At 36.4% G+C, this 24758-nt stretch overlaps 1 protein-coding gene across 1 annotated transcript in view; it reads left to right on the forward strand.

Annotated features, from left to right (window-relative positions):
• Window positions 1–24758, forward strand: part of LOC144435408 (E3 ubiquitin-protein ligase rnf213-alpha-like) — a 59473-nt gene that overhangs the window by 9801 nt on the left and 24914 nt on the right. The window contains exons 10-42 of the mRNA XM_078124003.1: window positions 403–748; window positions 1516–1620; window positions 2138–2254; window positions 2903–3101; window positions 4473–4778; window positions 5418–5995; window positions 6226–6385; window positions 7408–7625; window positions 8050–8193; window positions 8839–9021; window positions 9958–10430; window positions 11565–11695; window positions 12321–12395; window positions 12529–12635; window positions 13101–13239; window positions 13721–13919; window positions 14592–14814; window positions 15033–15236; window positions 15737–15987; window positions 16258–16432; window positions 17224–17333; window positions 17700–17894; window positions 18008–18130; window positions 18434–18566; window positions 18967–19205; window positions 19604–19686; window positions 20782–20915; window positions 21368–21454; window positions 21857–22000; window positions 22551–22714; window positions 23134–23356; window positions 23923–24093; window positions 24392–24564. Of these exons, the coding sequence (XP_077980129.1) occupies window positions 403–748; window positions 1516–1620; window positions 2138–2254; window positions 2903–3101; window positions 4473–4778; window positions 5418–5995; window positions 6226–6385; window positions 7408–7625; window positions 8050–8193; window positions 8839–9021; window positions 9958–10430; window positions 11565–11695; window positions 12321–12395; window positions 12529–12635; window positions 13101–13239; window positions 13721–13919; window positions 14592–14814; window positions 15033–15236; window positions 15737–15987; window positions 16258–16432; window positions 17224–17333; window positions 17700–17894; window positions 18008–18130; window positions 18434–18566; window positions 18967–19205; window positions 19604–19686; window positions 20782–20915; window positions 21368–21454; window positions 21857–22000; window positions 22551–22714; window positions 23134–23356; window positions 23923–24093; window positions 24392–24564 (6312 nt within the window). The remainder of the gene's footprint in view (window positions 1–402; window positions 749–1515; window positions 1621–2137; window positions 2255–2902; window positions 3102–4472; window positions 4779–5417; window positions 5996–6225; window positions 6386–7407; window positions 7626–8049; window positions 8194–8838; window positions 9022–9957; window positions 10431–11564; window positions 11696–12320; window positions 12396–12528; window positions 12636–13100; window positions 13240–13720; window positions 13920–14591; window positions 14815–15032; window positions 15237–15736; window positions 15988–16257; window positions 16433–17223; window positions 17334–17699; window positions 17895–18007; window positions 18131–18433; window positions 18567–18966; window positions 19206–19603; window positions 19687–20781; window positions 20916–21367; window positions 21455–21856; window positions 22001–22550; window positions 22715–23133; window positions 23357–23922; window positions 24094–24391; window positions 24565–24758) is intronic.

The following is a 24758-nucleotide window of genomic DNA, read 5'->3' on the forward strand; positions in this document are numbered from 1 at the left end:
CCATGGGAGATAGCAGAAATACATTATTATTCAATGGTTGAACACTGAATAGTCATGAGTACACAATGCTATGTACTTCATTGTGAAACAGCTGTCATGAATATTGAATGTTCAACTGCTGAATAATATATTTCTGCTATCTCTCATGATGCAATAGCCCATAGCAAAGATACCCTATAAATGCAAAAGATCAACTTGATGCTTCTCTGAAATCACAAGTAATTGTAGTTGATGCAAAATCATGAAATGACTCTCCAGAACCAATAGTTTATGAAAATGTCTATTTCCAGTAGTGACGTTCCCCTGTAAGAGTTCATTGATAACGACTATTTATGTATGCTAACTTTGTCATTTCCAAATGAACTGTAAAGGAATAACACATTGTACTATTGTCTCATTAAGGTTGCACATCAATCGCAGCATCAGTATTGACGTCATAACGAGTGTGGGTGCTGCTAAACAACTCTTTGAGTATACATGGAAAAACCATACCTTATTAATCGCTGTCAGTCGTCTTTTTGCCACATGCCACTCACTTCTGCAAGCACTCGAAACACGAGTAAACAAGGAAGGTAGAAAAGGATACAATATTGGGGACTACCTCAATCGGGAAGTTGTTGATACTTTAGAAAATTCATTTCGTAAATCTATCGACATCGCGATATCTTGGTTGAAATTAAATCTGCCTCATAGGATGGTTAGTGGAGATAGTCCTGGGTATCAGGTGTCTTCAAATATTGAAATGGAGGTGAGTATATTTGTGACTTGTATTGGTAGTACAATATTATAGAATTTAAAGTTGTTGTTATTACAATCTAGATCGTATGAAAAGTAATTGAAGTCCGTAAATGAACTCTAGGCTCTCTCATCAGTGATTATTTAAACTCTCTTTTTTGAAACCTGAAATCCACAAAAAAATTGCAAATGAGAGAACTACCAATATACATGTATATATAGATATAGACATATCATATATGTATCTGAATCAGGCTGTTCGCCCATATAAAAATGGAAAATATAAAAGTACAAAACATCACAGCGAACAGAGCATATACCTATCTGTATGTATGTATGTATGTATGTATGTATGTATGTATGTATGTATGTATGTATGTATGTATGTATGTATGTATGTATGTATGTATGTATGTCCATTTATCTATCTATCTAGATATCTAGATATCTATCTATCTATCTATATATATATATATAAACCACACACACACACACACACAAACACAGATATATATATGTCTAATGTCTGATGATCGCACTATGCGTGAAACTCCGAGTTACAACCAAGAAAGAGTTCCAGTACTACCAAAATATATATATATATATATATATATATATATATATATATATATATATATATATATATATATATATATATAATTTATATATATATATATATATATATATATATATATATATATATATATATATATATATATATATATATATATATATATTAGATCGATAGGCTATTTATTCGATTACATATTTGGTATCTAGGTTTGGAATGGCTTGATGAATACTGGTGAAAGCTTTGTGATAGCTAAATACAAAGACAGGTGGTGTACAAATATCGCACGTAAATTTAAAAACAGGCTGAATAAGGTAAGTTGTCACATTTTCCCTTGAAAGGCAATAGTATCAAGTATACTGTTGGTATCAAAAAAACATCCGTCCATCTGTTGCATGTACACATGTTCACTTAGTTTTGCCTTGTGATGTGTCGCTTTCTTGTCACATGCGAGCGTTCATTATTTTGCCTTTTGACGTGCAACTTTGTTGTCCCTTATGTGTGTTTATGACGTCATTGAAAGTGTAAACACTCCCGTCATACGTCGCCTGTATGACTCGACGAGTTGTTCTCCGGTCGCCTGTCTCACTCAGCTAGGCTATATACTGAGATGGATTCGCATAGACAATGTCTTACATGGTGATATGTTAGCACTAAAACATTCTTGCACTCATTCGATTGTTGTGATGTCACGTCCAGGCCATCGTCCAATGGTCATACATGATAACGCCCTCTATATTCTAATCTCTTTATAAAATTTCAACTGGGTGTAGTGTTGAATAGTTAAAAATCGTTGTACATGTTATCTCTCTATATGTATTTTCTTTACAGCTAAACAACACCCAACGAATGGAGTTGTATTGCTATGGAAATCCATCAGTTCACCACAAAGATATACAGGAAATCATACGAGGTGAAGCTTTACAAGCAATGGAAGAAGTACAGTTAGTAAGTGAATTACTCATAGACCAGTAGTAAAGACAATCATTTTCAGTCAAGAAGACAAACCTTCAAATGGAATAGGGCATTATGTGATCCTTAGTAATTAAATTCGTAAGGTTGGAACTTCAAATCATTACAATAGTGTGTTTGTGATGCACAACCAGGTTCCTTTTTTCATGTCTACGTTTCGGCAGCGTGAATGTTGCCTTCCTGGCGACAAACTGATGATGATTGCGTTAACAGCACATAAAGAAGTTGGCAACATTTCGGGAAGAAAGTTCACCTGGAGTCAGGAGAGAGAATTGTCATCTCTAGGAACAGTAATCATCGCCAGTTTGCCCTGTGAAGGGCTAGTCACGTTGCTGAAACGTAGACACGGAAAAGTAATTTGGTTGTGCATCAAAAAACATTACTCAAATTATTATGTGACATTAATTGTCTCTTAAATAGAATAGGACATTATGAGATATTGAGTTGTCAAAACTTTACAGGTGAGAATTATTGCAACTCGTTGCATTATTAATTATTAGGATTGTTTTTAGTTAGTATGATAATCTACTTGAGGAGTTTCACAATCATCAAATGTAATGTTTACCAATATTAGACCATCCAAGTTGTAACTTTTATGTGTTTCCGACCTTGTTTACCCTGCAGGAGGATAAGCGTATGGCAACAGTTGTGAATGCGGTGTACAAGGGTATTGAACAAAACAACACATTTGAAATGAATGTAATAGGAGAAATATTATCGCAGTTTCTGAAAAACTCACGGCCACACCAACTACCAGTAGAGGAAGCAATACTATCACATATTCTGACTTGGACACCGTTTCCTGAATTCTTACAACTAGCAGGTTTGTTTGATGACGAATTACAAGAGACAAGAAAACATTATTATGAAATTATGGTGGCGTGGTTCCAAAATATGAACTTTAAAACACTCCCAAATGCACATAAATTAAATAACATACTATAAATCACAAAGTTTAGAAATTATCCCATTTGAACACATGGAATGAGAATTCAGACATTCCGTGTGTTCGTAGACATATTTATATCTCGCAAATAATACACGTTTAAGAAACTTTGAAGATCTGAGGTGTTTTGAAGTATAAGTAATAATGTATTTACAGATTCCAAACAACATGTGCATATATAGTAACTACATTGTGGCGTTACTGGTCATGCAATGTTCTGATATGGTGCTAATAGCTATATCATGGCGTTACTTGTCATGCAATGTTCAGATATGGTGCTAATAGCTATATCATGGCGTTACTTGTCATGCAATGTTCAGATATGGTGCTAATAGCTATATCATGGCGTTACTGGTCATGCAATGTTCTGATATGGTGCTAATAGCTATATCATGGCGTCACTGGTCATGCAATGTTCTGATATGGTGCTAATAGCTATATCATGGCGTCACTGGTCATGCAATGTTCTGATATGGTGCTAATACCTATATCATGGCGTCACTGGTCATGCAATGTTCTGATATGGTGCTAATAGCTATATCATGGCGTCACTGGTCATGCAATGTTCTGATATGGTGCTAATACCTATATCATGGCGTCACTGGTCATGCAATGTTCTGATATGGTGCTAATAGCTATATCATGGCGTTACTGGTCATGCAATGTTCTGATATGGTGCTAATAGCTATATCATGGCGTTACTGGTCATGCAATGTTCTGATATGGTGCTAATAGCTATATCATGGCGTTACTGGTCATGCAATGTTCTGATATGGTGCTAATACCTATATCATGGCGTCACTGGTCATGCAATGTTCTGATATGGTGCTAATAGCTATATCATGGCGTCACTGGTCATGCAATGTTCTGATATGGTGCTAATAGCTATATCATGGCGTCACTGGTCATACAATGTTCTGATATGGTGCTAATAGCTATATCATGGCGTCACTGGTCATGCAATGTTCTGATATGGTGCTAATAGCTATATCATGGCGTCACTGGTCATGCAATGTTCAGATATGGTGCTCATAGCTATATCATGGCGTTACTGGTCATGCAATGTTCTGATATGGTGCTAATAGCTATATCATGGCGTTACTGGTCATGCAATGTTTCAATACAGTGTTAATAGCTATATCATTCTAATTACGTTACATTACTATCTAGACAAGAATATTACGATTTTCCATGTCAATTTTCATACTTGTTCCTATCTCACCGACTTTGTATTCTTCTGGTCGTCAGGTACAAACCGATTTGTCAGCATTCAATTTGATGAGGACGCCAAACTGTACTACAAGCAGTTACAAGCCACATACGAGGAAACAAGGGAAAGTCTCACTGATGGTACTATCTTCATCAAGGACCTTAGATTAGTCCTTAAACATCGCGAAAGATTTGCTGATCTATGTCGTGCTCAGCGACGCAAAACGAAGGTACCAAAGAAAGTCAATACACTGCTAGATGCAAGAGTAGCTGAACTAAAACAACTTGATGACATTTTCAGGTTCACTGGCAGCTTTCTTAACATCTGTTCACAAATAAATCCCGGTGAGTTTCTATGTTGTCCAAAACGTTTTTTTTGTTTTTTTTTATGACGAATACTCAATTGCACAATTTATCTACTATAAAGGGTTATATGAAAAGCTGAATTGCGGTTTTTGTAGCAGTTTTCCTACCTAACGTTCAATAGCAGTTTTGATGTGTTATATTTAGCTACTTCATGATCATACCTTCCCCGTTGGTTTATTTTGGGTATGTTCTCCCAACACTCGCGATCGCTTAGACAATTAAATTCAATACTTTGCTTTCACTGTGTCCGATGACGTTATTGGCGTCCCTGTGTGATCTGAATCAACTAGGAGGTTGGACTGTTTGAGAGTTGATAGGACAGCCGATATCAACCAAGGGGATGGTCTAGTCTAGACCAACATTAGCACGCGTTTAAATGCAAGTATAACCGTCCTATATTGAAAAGAAAGAATAACCCGTGATTCGAAAACCAGTATATATGTGCTCGGAAGTCCCAGTCTTAATGGAATGATGTTGTTGCACTCTTTCTTTCTTTCTTTCTTTATTTATTTATTTATTTATTTATTTATTTATTTATTTATTTATTTATTCATTCACGTCTCTGTGTGTGTGTTGATTTATCTATTTCACTAATATTTATACATTCGTTTATTCCAGTCGCTCTTGGAGATCTTGCAAAGTCTTACACCGCCTTTGACACATTTCGACTGAATAAATTATGTCCACCAAATACCTCACGAAATGGCGGGAAAGCTTCACCTCGAATCTTATTCTCCGATTCTTTGACGCCCACTCTGTTGACCGTTTTAAAGGATGTACACGTTTATGAACATAGTCACTTGTTCAGTGACCACTGGATCAAAGCAGCAAGTGAAGTTCGTGCACAGTTGCAGAAACAGCAGCTGCCGCTAACGCTAGAAGAAATTGAAACTCATGTTTGGCCAACAGTCCAAGAGAAAATGAAAGACCTGTTCCTAAGAGTTAAGAGAGGCAAAATCGTACTAGCTGAAGTTGACGAATCTTTCGCCAGATTTGAGAATGATGACAAAGCACTAGAAGACGAGCTCATACTCATTGGAAAGGTGCACGAGCCTTCGACCTCGTGGATCAAGAAAACGACGAAACAAATCAAGCTGTATCACGAGTTAGGACATGTACGAGAAGCAGCCAATGCCGTGAGCAGAGTTAAACAGACATTTGCTTTAGAAGGCAACTTCAAGAAATTGGCCACTAAGGTATGTAATAAACACTCATAAATATTTGTCAATGCCTAAAGCCGTACGTACGATAGAAATTTGATATTACCATTTCAATTTTAGCCTTATGAAATATTTCTTTTTGAAGCAAATAAAATGTATAATGTTTCTTTCGTTATATTTGTGAATGTACCTTTTACTTAGTGAATGCAGCAAACTGTAAGACTTTCGGGCATCGAATAACTTGTACCTTTCATTTATCAATGCAGCAAAATGAAGACTTTAAAGGCACCGAATTGAGAGCAGTGGATGAGAAGATGGTTAAAGCCAGTAAATTATTAAAGAAAATGACGACTAGCCAAATAGAGAGCCTGAATGCATTTTGTGAATGCCAAGACCTCATATACTGGGTTAGAAATAATATGCGAGGTATTAACTTGTTGACAACATAATATAAACGTAATGTGTGTTTGTGTTTGTACTGCATATTGAATGTAAGTGATATGAAGCAATAGCTGGTTATCCGTTTAATAGTCTTTCTTCCGATACGATAGGTCGCTTGTCGTATCGTATCGGAAGAAAGCCCGAAGGTCTAGCAGGTAGATTAATTAGATAATTTATCTGCGTTCAGTATACGTCATCCGTCAAAGCGTTCGTTCATCAATTTTTTTACATTTCAATTGCTTCTCTTATACAAACTGTTGTCAGGCTGTCATTTCATTTCGTATGTATGGGTGTGGGTTTTTCGTATGTTTTTTTTTTTTTTTATTTTTTTTTTTTATTTTGATGTGTTTTGACAAGCATTATATTTTCGATCTCTCTTCTGATAATGCCTGTACTTATTTCTAAACAGACTTTACTGAAATCCGTCCATACTCTCAAGAACTGTGTTATTGCTAAACAATGTGTTTTGACTACTACTGACTGTCATTTATATAATCATAGTAAACAATTGATTACTGTTGTTCACATATTATACCTGTATTATGTGGTATTGTTTGTATGAAGCAGTGCAGGTTTTATTATTTTGTATAGTATTGTGCATGCGTTTGTAATACCAATAATTATTTGATATGTCAATACAATAAGGAGATAAAATACCATTTTACGTTTCTGTTATTTCAACCCAATGTTTGGTTGAAAATAGGGCATGTCTGTCTGCAAGTGAAGGTATAATGCTATAGTGCTTGTGCAATTATGAATGTCGGGTTGATTTATACCTAACGTCCACGTTGAGTCTTGTGGATGGAGAACAGGAAATCAGAGGAGTAGTGAGGGGCGGTATCTCTTCAGTGTTCATATAACATTCATTAGAAAACACAACAGTTTTTGCACGAAAGTGGCCAAACAGCTGTTGCTTACGTGTGTCATAACAACAACTTTGCATCAATCACAAATGCAAATGGTACATGTACAGTAACGTCTATTTCTTTCATATAACTTATTCACAGATAATTCTGAACTACTGACTTTTATCGACCTTGCCTCGATATCCGCCGGAGAAACCGACATAGAAGTTGACCGTGTCAAATGTTTCCACCAAGCAACTACAGGGTACTCCTCCCTTATCTACGATATTCGACAAAAAACTGACTTTGAAGGTCTCATCAAGGCATGTGGCCCTGTGTGGAAGCGGTTGGAAACTGACCCTGTGCTACCAAAGAAATTGGTATGGTCAAAACATGCATTTTAATATAATTTTCTCAACGTATAGCATAACGATAGTACTAATCATTGTTTTGATTAATAGCCGATGGCTCCGTCTCTTTTCATGATCTGACAGTGTTCTGATTGTTCGGTATCATTCTCACATTCCAAATGTGATTCAGAAGTAGAAACTTGTCAAGTGTATTTGTAAGACATAATTGATACATATATCTAGAGTAATGCAAGGACAATCATACTCTTAAAAATATTTCTTACATTATCTGTATCTATATAACAATACTAATGTTCCCCTGTCACAGAAAGGAACACATTTTTGCAATTTGGATCAAGACGCAAAGTTTCCTTGTTCAGATTTGCGTACAACTAACATAATTGTGGGATGTTATTACTTTTAATTGATATCACTTTGTCTGTGTCTTTGACAGTTGGACACCAAATGTAATTTAGGCTGGTTAAAAACTGTGAAGGATCAGCATGGCTCGGTTGAAAGTTCTTCTCTATCTCAAGTAATTGCTATCAATCAAAGAGGTATCTTCAAAGTAGGCAGTACAAGTAACGCATCAACTATGGTAAGTTATACTTAGATTTGGTGTTTAACACTCACCCCATCCGTAATTCTCAGCAGCGTGTCTGTCTGCTAATCATATTTTGCACTATTGAAATTTAATAGGCGGCTGTTCACATTAACAGGAGGTAAGGTGCAAAAGTTCAGGCTAAGTTCATACACTTAACTTCATTTGGCACTAAGAAATATTAAGCACACAACAATCTTTCGCCAGGTATCCACCATGGCTTCGTCAATGTTTTCTGAAGTCACGCATGTAACTTCAGAAAATTATTCCAAATTGTGGGAATTTGATAACTACCCTGTCATGGTTCATTAAGTATTGAAAAGTCCGTATATGAATTGCTTTCTTAACCCCTCGCCTAACAGTCCAATTCCTGATTCAGAATGTTCACATTGTCTGGGTCGTACATGTCCAGGGGGAGGGGTGTCTTAAACGTGTCTAGAAACCGCAGAAGATGTACATGACTGCCGCAACCATAGTGGATACCTGGAAAAAGCTTTGATGAGCTACTAGTAATTATTGGTACAGAATGATGTTAGGGTAGTTATCAAGAGCAAATGATGTGTTTATTCGCCACTCGATATATGTCATGTCAGATATTCACAATATATGTGTCATTTGAAAATATTTCCATCTTTCTGACAGCAAACCATAAACAACATCATCCAGTTGCATTTGATGGTAGGAGTGACGTCGAATACAGAACAAATCGAATCCGATGAATCCATTGTTTACGATTGGGAAACCTTGAATGAACTTCAAAGTAAATTAATGCTTGTGGTTGGTAGGAACCAACAAGGCAAGGAAGATGTTGACAGATTTATTGAGGTATGAAGTGGGAGTTTGTTGAACTTTCGTAAGGATAGACTTAAATGTGCAAAATAATCTAGTTCTGACAGTTGCTCAGGTCGCAATAGTCACTGTGCGTTTTTATTAAACTTGCTTCTTACTTCAAGCTTAATTATATATTTGATTCAAGTGTCCATGCCAATATTTATCAAATATACGATTTCATATAAGGCACCAAGCTATACTTTGACCTTTGTCGTCACTGTCAATTCGACAATTTAATCATAAGTTTTGAAGATTTGTGCAAAAAAGCAAGATAAGCTGTCCAATTAGGCTGAAATTTTCGCGTGCCAATGTCTTTTTTACAACTAAGTTTACCAGGTCTGAAATAGGGCTGTGGCAGACCTGGTTCAGGTATGACCAGCATGGCCTTTGCAGGGAAATGGATTCAGAACTGTGGCAGGCCTGGGACACGTAAGATCAATATGGCCTGATAAGGATGTATATGGATTCAAGCATGTGGCAGGCCTTAAAAGTTAGACCTGTGACAGGCCTGCCTTGCCAGGCATGTTGTAGGCTTGTGCAATCATACCTGTTATATGCCAGTTGGCATGTCACAGGTACATTTGTATATGGACTATGCATGATCGATGTCCATTTTGCGCCTGTAATGGAGTCAGCCAACAGTCAAGTACGCTTTACTCTGTTTGGTGTGCCGAATTTATACATCGATAGATAGCTAAAAAGAACCAGCAGGGCCTTATTGAAGACACCAATCAAGAACATTTCAGTGCATGGGCTATCTCTTCGAACGTAGATTTGTTGCATGTTGTTGTTCAAGTCCTTCATATAGTAGTGATTCTAATTTTAAGTTTGATATAAAACATCGTTCACTTTCCTTCGACTCATGATCAATCATATGATGTAAACCCTTTAAGAATAATAGTTTCAATTATTTTTGTAACTGTACTATAGGTTATGGATGGTATATTGCGACTAGCGACCAATTATATGAAACTGAACGAAGCTGGTTGTGATGTACTTTCTAGATGGATCGCGGAAATTCATAATGGAAAAGATATGGTTAAACTTGACTTTGGGTCAAAAGAACACATACTTGGCAGTAGCATAGGGATTATCGCTCAACTCAGAAAGCTATCCAACTTTCTTGAGGAAAGTTTGAAAGAATGGCAGGATCATGTTGAAACATTGCGATCGGAATACACCTTCCTAAACTACTATACAGTTGAACAAATACTGTACCTGCGAATGGAGCTTGGTAATATTTTACGATATGGAAAAACAGCTGATCGTATGGTATTTGATTTGCTTTCTGTGGTCTTCCCGTCGTGTAGCCAGACAATACTGGAAAGCGTCCTAGAAAGTCGAGGTTTAACACAAAGTCATGAGAGCGACCGAAGTGACATAATTCAAGCCATATTTCACAGGTAAAATAGTTGTTAAAGATTTTCATGTATACCTTACTTCTTCAATTTGTCATTTGATATAAATAGTGAACCCTTGGGCTGTAGATTTTACAAATAGTCATGTGTAATCGGATTAAAGGTAGATCTGTATCAAGATAAACTATCCTAGGGAATGTGCAGAATTTACGGTGGGGGGAAATATCTTGGTCTACATTTTTTCTTTGCCCCTTCACGTTCTCCAAATAACTCTTAAAAGATCAAAGTATTTCCGTAGCCCCCCCCCTCCCGTCAAAGGATACACATAGATTTAACCCCCTCTCACATTCTAGAGACGTACCGATTGTAAAGTTCACAAAATTTAAACAGTAGATTTTATGGTCCATGTACCGTAACAGATTTCTTTACAAATAGATGCTTCACAAGAAGAAATCTCACATTGTATAGTATATGTGTTATCATCATGCGGTTATATTAAGTTCTGGTTAGTTCTGAATTAAGTTGTAAATATCATTATACTTAATTTGCATATTATTTTACAACAACTTCTGTTATCCTTGTTTGTAGTAAATTAATATGTAGCATCTTTTGAATTTGAAGCTGTTGGCCAATAACGCTGGTATCCATTGGGTATTAAGACAAATTTGTATAATGGAAAATCAACAACTTTTGTCAACATTTATGCAAATAAGCATAATTGATATGCAAGAAATTCCTAAAATATTGAGCTAGCAGTTTTGGTGATAATGTTATGTGTACCATTCGGTAAAATGACGCTAATTATGTAACTCAGTACACAGCTATGTCACTTGTAAATTGAATTGAGCCTTTTCAAGTATTAGTATATCATTTAATAGTAAGTTCATAATATGAGGGAAAAGCTACACATTTTCTATGTGATAAATGGAAAGAGCATTAGACTTTGTTCAATATTTAACTTATGCAAAACAATATAAAAATAGTAGACATGAAGCTCAAACACTTATCTTACTTAGACATGAGTACGTAGCATATGTGTACAATTGATATCTGATTGTAATCAAGACATGTATATTCTCTCTCTCTCTCTCTCTCTCTCTCTCTCTCTCTCTCTCTCTCTCTCTTATTCTCTCATGCTCTCATTCTCTCCTTTACATGTACCCTTATTTTGGTAAAAAGTGGTCGTGAATTGGTTGAAAGCCTTTGTTATTTGTGGACTCAACATCTAACACAGTCGTTTCGTCTTGAATCAACTAATATCTTGAGTATTCAACATCTTGGGCATATATTAGAACACCTTGGATGGTCAGGTACAATTGACTGCAGATTGTCTTTGATAATAGACACTTTCCTTCTTTTGATAACTGTCGGCTTGTACGTATGTATGTATGTAAGTATGTATGTATGTATGTATGTATGTATGTATGTATGTATGTATGTATATATGTATGTATGTATGTATGTATGTATGTATGTATGTATGTATGTATGTATGTATGTATGCATGCATGCATGCATGCATGCATGCATGTATGTATGTATGTATGTATGTATGTATGTATGTATTTTTGTATGTATGTATGTATGTATGTATGTATGTATGTATGTATGTACTATGTATGTATGTATGTATGTATGTATGGATGGATGGATGGATGGATGGATGGATGGATGGATGGATGGATGTATGTATGTATGTATGTATGTATGTATGTATGTATGTATGTACGCACGCACGCACGTACGTATGTATGTACATGTATGTATGTATGTATGTATGTATGTATGTATATATGTATGTATGTATGTATGTATGTATGTAATACATGTATCTACCGATTCAACCCCATATCTTGCACTAGATGATCTATTGTGTCAAAATAATGGCATATCGCTTGTGAAACAAGACTTAATATCTTGTATGTTCAATTTCAGAATTAGTACAAGTGAATAGACCGTTACCAGAGCAACTGAAAGAAGGCAAACCTACCCTGATTGTCTGTCCTAAAGGTAAGCTATTTGTCTCCAAAGAATAGCTGCATTGCATATTTCATCCTCTTTCAGATTTTCACTAACAATGACATTAATTTGAGATAGGTATATGTTAATGACAAATATGATGTTCTATTATTTGCTATTACAGACGAGGCGTTACATACCGTGCTATCTATCTATATGGAAGGACCGCAATGTGGCTTACCCTCATCAGACGAAGTCCTTCTATGCACTCGGGACACAACCCTGGAACAGGTATGCTAAACAAAGAATACAGGATTGTGGTTATTAATGGGATTTTGATCTATGTACACTAACCTGCGCGCGCGCGTGTACACACACACACTCTCACACGCACGCACGCACACACACACACACACACACACACACACACACACACACGCTCGCTCGCGCACACACACATGCACATGTGGGCGTCAATGTGTGTGTACAGACAGACAGGCATGCATTCACGCACGCACGCACACACACGTATGTATGTGCGAAACTAAAGATAGCAAAAAAAATGCGTTGATCAAAATAATTCCTTTCTATTTCATATTTACATAGGGTCTCATTATCTTACCTAACCACACAGAAATTGAACGCCGTGTGTATGATCTATACAATTAAGTGTTTACATTGATTAATGAACGTTTCATCCTTTTAATAACAAGTCATGTATTTCTAATATAATCTTATTCACTTCTCCCTAAAAAGGTTATTCTACTGTTTCGCCGTGCAATGCGAGATGAGACTGGTAAAATATACTGTTTGATTTACGTCGAAGAACTCGACTACGAAGTCAGTGTTCGGGCAGAGGAAGAACGACAGAAACTGATGGCCCTAACTAGTAATAGTAAGAGTTATTTCAATGTAATAGGTTGTAAGTTAGTAGTAGGTATGACGAGTATTGGTTGCTATGGTAAAGTGATCGTATGTAGTAGGTTTGTTCCTCGAAGTAATAATGAAGGAAGGGATTGAAATAGATGATACGCTCCAAGCCTCCAAAATACGTTTGTATTTTTGTTGTCATGACGACTTGTCGAAATAGAGCATTGAATGTTAGTGAGTTGTATATGATGTTTACAAGCAGTAATTTATTAATGTTAGTGAGCTGTGTGATGTTTGCAAGCAGTAATTTAAACGATATACAAAAATATAGTAACTGTTAAACATGGATTTAATACAACAAATTGACAATTCCATTTACAATATCCGCTGGATGGTCGAAAATGTACATCAATTCTTGCCTCAAGACTAGAAGGTTATAGACCAGTTTGAACCCAGTTATAACTCCAACATGACTGACATCATTACGATTGTAATTCATTTTCTAGAGTATCGTCTTGTAATAGTATGTTCAAGTGAGGGCGAAGACCGTTCTTACATGACTACCGCCTTGGATCATTTTCGTACGGATAAAATAACAACCTGTAATATTGAAGAAACGAAGGCTTACTTGGAGCAGCAATTCAAGGCGGAGGTTTCAGCAGTACCCGATATAGTTGTTGCTGCTGGATCCCTAACAACTACTAGGTACCGGCAGTTTGCTAGTTTGTAGTAGTTTTTGTTATAGTAATGAACCCTGCTATTTTGTCCGTGTACAATTGTATAGCCTAGAATATACCTGTTAGAAATGTTGTTTCCTAACTTATTGTACATGTAAATCGAAGGCTTGCAGAGATTCTGTAAGCTAGTATTGTATTGACCGACAACATAAAATTAAAATCAAGTGCATCATAAACATATTTTTTGCAAATAATACTATCAGGTATAATATCGGGGAATATATAGCTGCAGAATGTGTCTCGTGGCACGTTTACTAATTAGAGGTAATGTATGACATTACCATGACAATTGATGACCACGAGAGACAAATGATTATATGCAAAATTTAATAAACAAAATTGGTGGTAAACTGTGCCCAACAAACTAAAGACACCTAACATCTGAATATCATCAACTGTCAATAAATGGCTACAATACCTTCAGATAGTTTGAAAGATAATAATCAGATAGCATAACGTCTTCCATAATACAAACAGATAGCAGAAGGAGATATTTATAGCAGTAAGTAATCTAAGATTTGTAAAGACATGTTAGCAAATATATTTTCACACTGTATGGTCCCACAATTCACATAGTATATGGATAATAACGTCAATAATATCAAGCTCATTTGCTATAATTGTCTTATCACTGATACAGGTCTTCGGTGCAGGCGATACTCTCGACTCGCAGTGGAGTGGGGAAGTCTCTATCAGTTCAAAGGCTTGCTGAAAAGCTGGTTAATGAACAAGATGGGTGTGTCACTATCCCTGTACATAGTCGACGAGTTGATCAAAGTCATATCGTAGAAGCCATGCAAAGTGTTACCATAGATCATGACAACCCAAGTCCTAAAATCTTCCACTTTGACATATCGCCGATCGTAAGTATATGTTATAACCTTTCTACAGCTGCAATGCTTAGAATAAAGCACTTAGTTTTAGAAATTGAAATTCGAACTGAATGTCACCCTTTTTTGACAACAGCCGTTATTACACATTTTAATGACAAACATTTGGGCTTACTTGTTTCTCCGTTATTTAAACAAGCCGTGTCAGAATCAGCTGTTCTAAATGATTTTTTTGGTTGTAATATTTGCAGGCACGAGATGGACTTGACAAGTTTCTGTTCAACTTGCTTGTTCTCCGAGTCATCGAAGACTCACGTGGCAACGTATGGAGACGATATCCATGGCATTTGTATATAATTGAAACTACCGATCAGCATTTTGAAGACGCTATGTTGAAATCAGACACGTTGTCTCGATCAGCAAGGCGAAGTATCCGTGGTGGATCAATTGATCGGGTATTTCATGATCGTTATTATACATACATACATACATACATACATACATACATACGTACATACGTACGTACGTACATACATACATACATACATACGTACGTACGTACATACATACATACATACATACATACGTACGTACGTACGTACGTACGTACGTACGTACATACATACATACATACATACATACATACACACATACACACATACACACATACACACAGACAGACAGACAGACAGAGAGAGACAGACAGACAGACAAAAAAAATGATGTGATCGACGAGTTTTTAGAATTTCGCTAGTCTCCATTGACACGAATAATGAAACGTTTTGTCATTGGTTGGTGAGACTGTAATGGCATAGTGATTCTTCTTAATGAATTTATGATATGATAAGATATGACATCACATCACATCACATCACATCACATCACATGATAATACATTACATTACACGACATGGCTTGATGTTATCTGATATTTGGATTTGATTTGTTATGACAGGAATGTTACTTCCATACTTTGTTGCCTGTGTTGAAGTGTCAGTCACCATTAGAGCTGCTACAGGCACATGAACACACGGGACATAAGGGGAATGTCGTAATTGACATCGGAGAATATCAGAGTGCTCATATTCAGCGCACATACCAATACTTGACACGCTATGCTACGGGACAAGATTTGGATAGATTTTCCTTTCATGGAGATGTGTTACCTAATGAATCAACAGAACACTGTCTTGGCACTCTAATGGCGTAAGTAGGATTTTTCAGTCACTCTTGAATTCCGTCTCAGTTTTCAATATTCGTGATGTTTTTTCTGTTCAACTTTTCTATTTATATTCAATCAAATTACGTGTCCCTGTTCACGTACTGCTTTGAATAGCGAGTCACCGTCTAGTGAAATCTCCACACGCAATTAACTGGAGAGCTATAAATGATGACATCATAATTGCCATACTGTTGTTGAAGATATAGTGCTGTACGTTTAGTGTTTAGTTTGCGTTTATTTATTTGATCTCAAAGGTATTGCGGCATGACAGACCCATCTTGGAGAGAGATGCGACATTTCACTGGTTTTCTGAATGAACAGCTGAAAAGTTGCGAAGACTCGGTATACTGCAATATTGCAAATCTTGGTCAAACTGGACTTGATGGATTTAGACTATTTGTAGTCAAATTCATGATAGCAATGTCAACGGTAATTGATTGATTGATTAATTGATTGATTGATTGATTGATTGATTGATTGATTGATTGATTGATTGTGAGGCTGGTTGGTTTGTTGATTGGTTGGTTGGATCACTGACTGGGAGATTGATCGATTGACTAATTGATTGATCGATCGATCAATTGAATGATTGATTGATTGATTGATTGATTGATTGATTGATTGATTGATTGATTGACTGATTGATTGATTGATTGATTGAGAGGTTTGTTGGTTGGTTGGTAGGTTCACAGACTGTCAGATCATATGTAGGTTGGTTGGTTGGTTGGTTGGTTGGTTGGTTGATTGATTGATTAAGCGTTTCACCAGATAAACCATTCCATCATTAAGTGTTCATCTGTTCATAGTCATATATAATAACCAATGTGTTGTCTTGCATTGATAAGAAATCGTCATGAATTGTTCGACAAACCAGTTGTAAATGAAAATGAATTGATCTTTTTGAAAAACACGTTATCATTTGATATTATTCATCTCAAATGTTTTGTGAGAAAATATATTGGTACACAATTATTCTAAATTGTTATGGCGTGTTGGGACGGTACTAAAAGTGTGTGGTCAGTTATTTGCCAACTCAGTGTGCTATTCATATTCTATTTCAGTATAATATATTGTAATGTGTTACCAGAGCACAGGCAATATAGTTGTTTTATAAAGTTTAGTGTAGTTTTTTAATGTTTTTGAACAGATTGTGTATTGTACTTTTATCAATGACTATGCATTTACTATAAAGTAAAACCAATATTTACGTTTCTCGGTAGGACTTCTCTACACCATCTATTCAAATAAGTGATTCCAGTCAATCCGTATGTGGAGATGGTGAAGATTCAATCGTTGAACAGTTTCTTCACAGACGGAAATGGGAGACAAGGTGTCGTATATCCACTAGCATAATTGATGACGTTGTTCTGAATACACAGACATGTTCTGATCAAATTCGCCATTTACAGATTTGATAATATCTTTCATATATAGTTCATTATTATGTACTGTTGCCTGCAAACTGAATTAAGTTGAAGTTATTTTTAACCGCAGTTGGTCTGTTGGTCAATACCAATTCTATTGTATTGACTTTCCAGTACACACCAATACCCTATTTATTGTTTTCTCTTTCCAGTCCATACAATATCTTATTTCCTTTTTTTCACTTTCCAGTCCACACCGGTACCAATACCTTAGTTATTGTTTTTACTTTCTAGTCAACACCAATACCTTATTTATTCTTTTCACTTTCCAGTCCACATCCATACCTGTTCTTCAATCGAGAAGGGGGTACAATGACGTTCCTTGGCTTCAATATTGACGAAGGTGGCAATTTGTTAGATCCGATCAATGATGATATTATTATGGAAAATGTCATCAAACCAAACCTTCGCGATGCACTTGTGATGCAAATGGTCAACTTCAATGAAAGTGCCAACTGTCAGACAAGGTATGTACAATATGTCAAATTAACATCTTATATCTATACAATGTATGTATAATTTACTTTTCTTGTAAGCAGAATCCAAACTGTGTATAAACTGACTTTCTATCGTTACGCAGGGACGATTTTCTACTAAAACTAAGTCGAGTTATGGGCGCAAAAGAAGACTTTGACCCCGATTCGTCTTTTGAACTCACTATGGACAACGTGAAGAAGATGATGGCGATACAAATGAGATTTAGGTAAGAAAGGCACCGGTTCGTTAACACGGCAACACAACACAGGAATAAGTCACACAATTTAATAGTGATATTCATATACAGCCCAATCTAGTCTGTAACCTGACCTAGTGTAAGTTTAAAGGGACGAATATGGATGTTTCCATGTTGGAGAAAGAACGCATCACATAAAGAACTGTGCTTTGTAACCGACCCATAACGAAGATGACGAAAGTAGGCTCCACAATCGTTGGTTGGTTCGGTGCGTGTATTCATATATTTCGTTATTGCTCACACTAATCATATCTGCATATTTAAAAACAACAGATGTGATATACCAGTGGTTGTAATTGGAGAAACAGGATGCGGAAAAACTCGTCTGGTAAGGTTTATGTGTGAACTGCAAGCTGGTCCTGGTACGGCAGAATCACCCAAGCCCCAAAACATGGTCATTATGAAGGTAAGTGTTATATTCTTCTTCTGTTTGTTTTTATGTATGCAAAACACATTCAATATTTTGCAATCAAGTTAAGGGGTCAGGACATGCATTTGGTATTTAAAGGTAAATGTTGCACTCTTCGGTTCATTTTAATATGCAAAACACATTCAACATTTTACAACCAAGTTGAGGGGTCAGGACATGTATTTGGTATTCAAAGGTAAATGTTGCACTCTTCGGTTTGTTTTTATATGCAAAACACATTCAATATTTTACAATCAAGATAAGGAGTTACATGCATTTGGTATTCGGGTTGTGCACTATGCTCGGTTTATGGTTAAACAAGTTTGTACAGAACAATAGAAAGCGTTTACCAACGCAAACGTTATAATTTGTTATTCCTTTATTTTTGTTAATTGAGGTACATGGAGGAACAACGGCCGATGACATCATTAGAAAAGTAGAACAAGCACAAATCATTGCTGAACAAAACAGGCAACAATATAACCTGGACACAGTGTTATTCTTTGATGAAGCCAACACAACAGAGATGGTAGGACTTATAAAAGAAATCATGTGTGATGTAAGAATGAATGGTCAAAATCTACAAACCAACCAAAATGCATTGAAGATTATTGCTGCATGTAATCCTTATAGAAAGTAAGTAACAGGGTTATTTTTTAGAATGTTTCACTTAGCATTTAGTTGACTGAGCCTACATGGTAAGGGGAACTACACTCCAGTCCAGGATGGAGAGTCATTTCAATACATTACCTACAATTACTTGCTATTTCAGAGAGTTGATCTTGCGTCTTTTGTATGGTATCTTTACCTCATGAGATTCAGCGAAATAATATATTCATGGTTGCACAATATTATACTATTTCATGACTCTTTAAAGACAACGGTTTGTGAGACATGTCCTTAACACACCTCTGTCGTATGCCTAGTAATTGCTAAACATAATTTCAATACTTAGTTGATATGTGCTTACTAATGATAATGAAAGTCGTATGGAAATTAACCTTCGACTTTCCTTTCGTATGTTTATACTACAGACATAAACCGGAAATGATCGAACGTTTGGAATCTGCTGGTCTTGGATACCATGTCAAAACAGGAGAGACGGGGGACAGTCTAGGTAATGAAAGTTCGTACGATTAGGGAGCCTTCAGTATTTACAAGGGGGGGGGGGAGGCCGGAGGAAATCACACATGGTCTGTTAAGTAAAACATGACCCTCCTCCCATTCTCCATTTGTAAAAAAGTGACCCTCCTCGTTGTCCCATTTTGTAAAACATGACCCTTCCCATGACAATTGCATATACTGAACGTTAATCAATATTATATGTACATGTATACATACAAATTAAATGATTTTGACTCTGTATTAGAAAGCAACATTTCTACATATAAAGTGACAAACAGCAAAACACTGGCTAGTTACCTCTCTCTTATAATCATACACAATCTAGTTAGTATCTAAAACGTGCTTTCCATGTTGTGCATACTCTGCCTGATCTGGTCACTTGCCATTATCAGTATCACTCTAATCTGACTCACTGGTACTACTTGAGTCAGTACATGTATCACTGTCCGTGTTCTCTACGACATTAAAAACTAAATCATCATCATCATCATCATCATCATCATCATCATAATCATCACTGCTACCATCACCATCATATTTTAACAACAACATTCACGTACAGTGTGTGATAATTTGAGATGGGTACACTCAACAAAATGCATCGTTTTATTAAACAATTTTCTTACAATATATATTTTAATTTTTTTTTGTATTTTTGCATGTAAAGTACTCGTAAAAATAAATGTTGAGTGCTCATCTCACTTTTACATTTCAAAACACAAAACAAATTGACAATAAGTGAATCTTCAATTTGGTCACAAAGCTACGGATTGTGAAATGTGACTCTCCCCCAAACATTGTTATGCAAAATATGACCCTCCCCCAAGAACAGGTTTGTAAAATGTGACTCCCCCCGATTCCTCCGACCCTCCTCCCCCCGTGTAATACTGAAGGCTCCCTTATGGCAGAAATTCTTTGATAGCGTGAATTGTTACTGAATCTATACCCTCACTACGAGGTTGCTTAATGCTCGTGTTTTGATATACAAAAAAATACGTTTTTTTCAAAAGCAAAGTCTACTAATTGCCATTGACTGTACCACACACATTTCTTTCTTTTATGTACATGGTAACGTTCACTCCGTTAGGGCGTATACCGATGAGACATCTTGTATACAGAGTACAACCATTACCACCAAGTATGTTGACATTGGTATGGGATTTTGGACAGTTGAGTCGTGAGGTGGAGGGGCAGTATATCAGTCAAATTGTGCGACGATATGTAAGTAAATTCAAAATATGTAATTGTAAATTTATTTACCTGTTATCCATCTTCCCTTCTATCTGCCTTTCTCTTTGTGTCTGTGTATCTCTACCACTATCACTCTTCCCCGTGTCTGTCTGTCTGTCTGTCTGTCTGTATGTCTGTATGTCTGTCTGTCTGTATGTCTGTCTGTCTGTCTGTCTGCATCTGTCTGTCTGTCTGTCTGTCTGTCTGTCTCTAGACTCTGTCTCTCTGTCTATCTCTATCTCTGTCTCTGTCTCTCTGTCTCTCTCTCTCTCTCTCTCTCTCTCTCTCTCTCTCTCTCTCTCTCTCTCTCTCTCTCTCTCTCTCTCTCTCTCTCTCTCCATTCACTGAAAAGAAGAGTGGTATAAACCATAATATGGCAGCATACAATTAGTAGTCAGATTCAGCTGTATATTGCATGTTTTTCATTTGTTTGTTTTTCACAGGCAAATGTGTGCAACCTGTATGCTGACACAATTCGCGCCATGGCTGAAATACTTACAGCCTCTCAAGAATTCATGAGGAAAACAGAGGTAATGTTTGGTTGTGTGTTTTGAATGTTTCCTTTTACAAATATGTTATACCTTTTACAATTTACTGAAATAGGTTTGTGGATATAGCTAATTATGTACAGCTACATGCATTCGTCAAATGAACAACGCAACATCCTACAGCGATATACCGTACAACACATAGTAACAGCTAACGTGTTAACAGGGCGACGTCCTGGACCATAGAAAGGCACAAATAAATTCATCTCTCACAAAACAGACTGGTTGAATTGTTTGAAAAAAAGATGTTAGCGAATAAGCCTTCAGTGACAAATTCTGACGTGACGGTCCTAAACTTTCTATTATAATTCATGTTTCAGATGTATGAGAACTTAGAGAAATAATCAAGTCACACCTTAATTGTTTATTTCTTGTTTTTGATAGAATGAATGCAGTTTTGTAAGTCTCCGTGATGTGGAGAGAGTAATGGATGTGTTTGAATGGTTTTACGTACACGATTGGTTGATTAGCCCGTTAATACAGAAAAAGGCTAAAGAGCAGTTTGAACGTGAACGAAAGACATACAAGGTATATACAATATATCAACTTTTACAAAAAAATACTTTTTTATATAAAGCGGTCTGTCTTTTAACTATACATACACACATACATACATACATACATACATACATACATACATACATACTTACACACACACACATCCATACATACATACACACACATATACATACATACACATACATACGTACGTACGTACTTACTTACTTAAAAACATACACACACATACATACATACATACATACATACATACATACATACATACACACACACACACACACACATATATATATATATATACATACATACATACATACATACATACGTACGTACGTACGTACATACATACATACATACATACATACATACATACATACATACATATACATAATATACATATGTAGAATACTACCAAACTCTCTCCTTCGAAGTGTATTAGTGCTACATAAAACTAGTCAATCAAACCTCAGTTTGCTAGTATACCCTCTTATATAAGCGAGTTCTAATATACATTGTATATTCTCTATGTTCATTTGTTTCAATGATCTGGGTTTATTAGCCCGTCGACAAGGTGACAAGAGCGCTTATTCTTGCCCTTGGAGTTTGCTACCACTCGTGTCTCCAAACAGAAAGACAGCACTTCAGAGAAGAAATATCAAGACATTTTGTAGAACCGTTTACATTACCTAACGGATCCGAACAATTCCTTCATGAAATAAACTGGTAAGCACATCCAATGAATGTATATAGATGTCAATGCAAAGTACGCTGAATATTAATGTGATGCTTTGTTGCTGTCAGCATGTACATTGGGTTTAGTACACACAGGTACTGTCACTCGTGAACTCTTACTGTGTTAAAATGAACTTTGCGCGGTTCCATCAGATATGAAAAAAGATATATATTTTAATTTGCACTTAAACACCAATTCAATTCTATAAAAAAAGAAAAGGAAAACGAATGCTTGTTTTCGTTCCAATAAACATCAATATACCATAGAATTTTTTTTTCATAGAATTTAACAATATAATGACTTGGGCAAAATCGTGTATAATAAAGCTACAATTAACTGTTATAGTACTGGAAAAGTCGACAGTATCAGACATTGATGTAATTTTGTCTCTCTGGATATTTTCTTACAGGTGCCAAGATGTATTCTTAGATAACATGTCACTTGCACCAAATATCGCTAGAAATCTTGCTCTGAAAGAGAATGTAATGTTGATGGTAGTATGTATAGAGTTGAGAATACCACTGTTCTTGGTTGGCAAACCTGGTAGTTCCAAATCACTGGCGAAGACAGTCGTGGCTGATGCCATGCAAGGAGAAAGATCGAAGTCACGCCTATTTCAAGAATTGAAAGAGGTTCGTGTATTTCACCTTTTATTCGTAACTTTCCAAAGAATGATAATTGCAGTTGGGGGGGAGGGGGGCAGACAACGTTCTGCGGAGGGTATACTGACAGTGACTGACATATTGTTTATTCCATTCTACTCGTAACATTATAGAGTTCCTTCACTTTAATTCATTAGTATTATGCTTTAACTCTTAGTACGGTTACTCCCGAAACGTCAGCTATTTATTTATAACTTGGACTGTGTACATTGTATCTCAACAAATGACCCATGTGCATTCGTCTCTGTGCATGGACATCCCTACCCCCCCCCCCCCATATATCGACTGCTACTCAGTTCGACCAAACCTGACACAAAGGTTGGGCACTGTAAAGTACATATGTGCATCGCTCAACACCAGTCAACTGTCGTCATTTTATCATTAACTATATACTGTGTTGGGTTATGTCTTCGGGTGTAGAAGACTCGCTGAACCTAGCACGATGGGTACTAAATGTACATAAAGCCTCTCTGATTGACCATTGCAAATAGACACATAAAATGATGGTGGACTGGTCCTATGTTCTATTTCAACAGGTGCACATGGTGTCCTTTCAATGCAGTCCTCTGTCAACTACAGAAGGCATTGTTGGCACATTTCGACAGTGTAGTCGTTTTCAACAAGGCAAAGATCTCACCAGTTTTGTATCGGTGGTGGTGCTCGACGAAATTGGGTTGGCGGAAGACTCGCCGAAGATGCCTCTTAAGGTATTTTCAAATATCGTGCACTTATGTTTTGTTAGATTTATTGCTGCAAATCATGCATATGTTGAATTTAACTGGATACAGAATGGACCAGTGTTTGACCCCGAGTTTTAAGTTATTGTATATTACCTAGCACTTAGTGTAAAACAGGTGCAGAAATTTGCTAATTATGTCTTACCCGGCCGATGTAGTCTAGATTTGTATATCTCTAAGTATCATGCATAACATCAATTCATCAACATACTAACTTGCACACACTCAGTTTAATTGACTGAATATACTGGTTGTTTGTTTAATTCAGGCATTGCATCCACTACTTGATTACGGCTGCGACGATGATGACAATCCATCACCTGACAAAAAGGTTGCCTTCATAGGCATATCAAACTGGGCATTGGATCCAGCTAAGATGAACAGGGGCATTTTGGTGTCTAGAGCCAGCCCTGACAAAGAAGAGCTTATCGAAAGTGCAAGGTAATCATGCACAAACTTTCAGACCATAGTTAAGACAACAAATATCAACATACATGGTAATAAGGATATGTTTTGACATTCACTTTCGGTGACTTTGCGAGCCCCCATCAAAATACTTTAAAAATCACACACGTTTATAGACAGCTTTTGACTTTTAATGTGGCAACAACGTTTAGTGAGAATGGTTCCTTGTA

The sequence above is a fragment of the Glandiceps talaboti genome, chromosome 5 (assembly GCF_964340395.1).
Source record: "Glandiceps talaboti chromosome 5, keGlaTala1.1, whole genome shotgun sequence".
Taxonomy (NCBI): domain Eukaryota; kingdom Metazoa; phylum Hemichordata; class Enteropneusta; family Spengelidae; genus Glandiceps; species Glandiceps talaboti.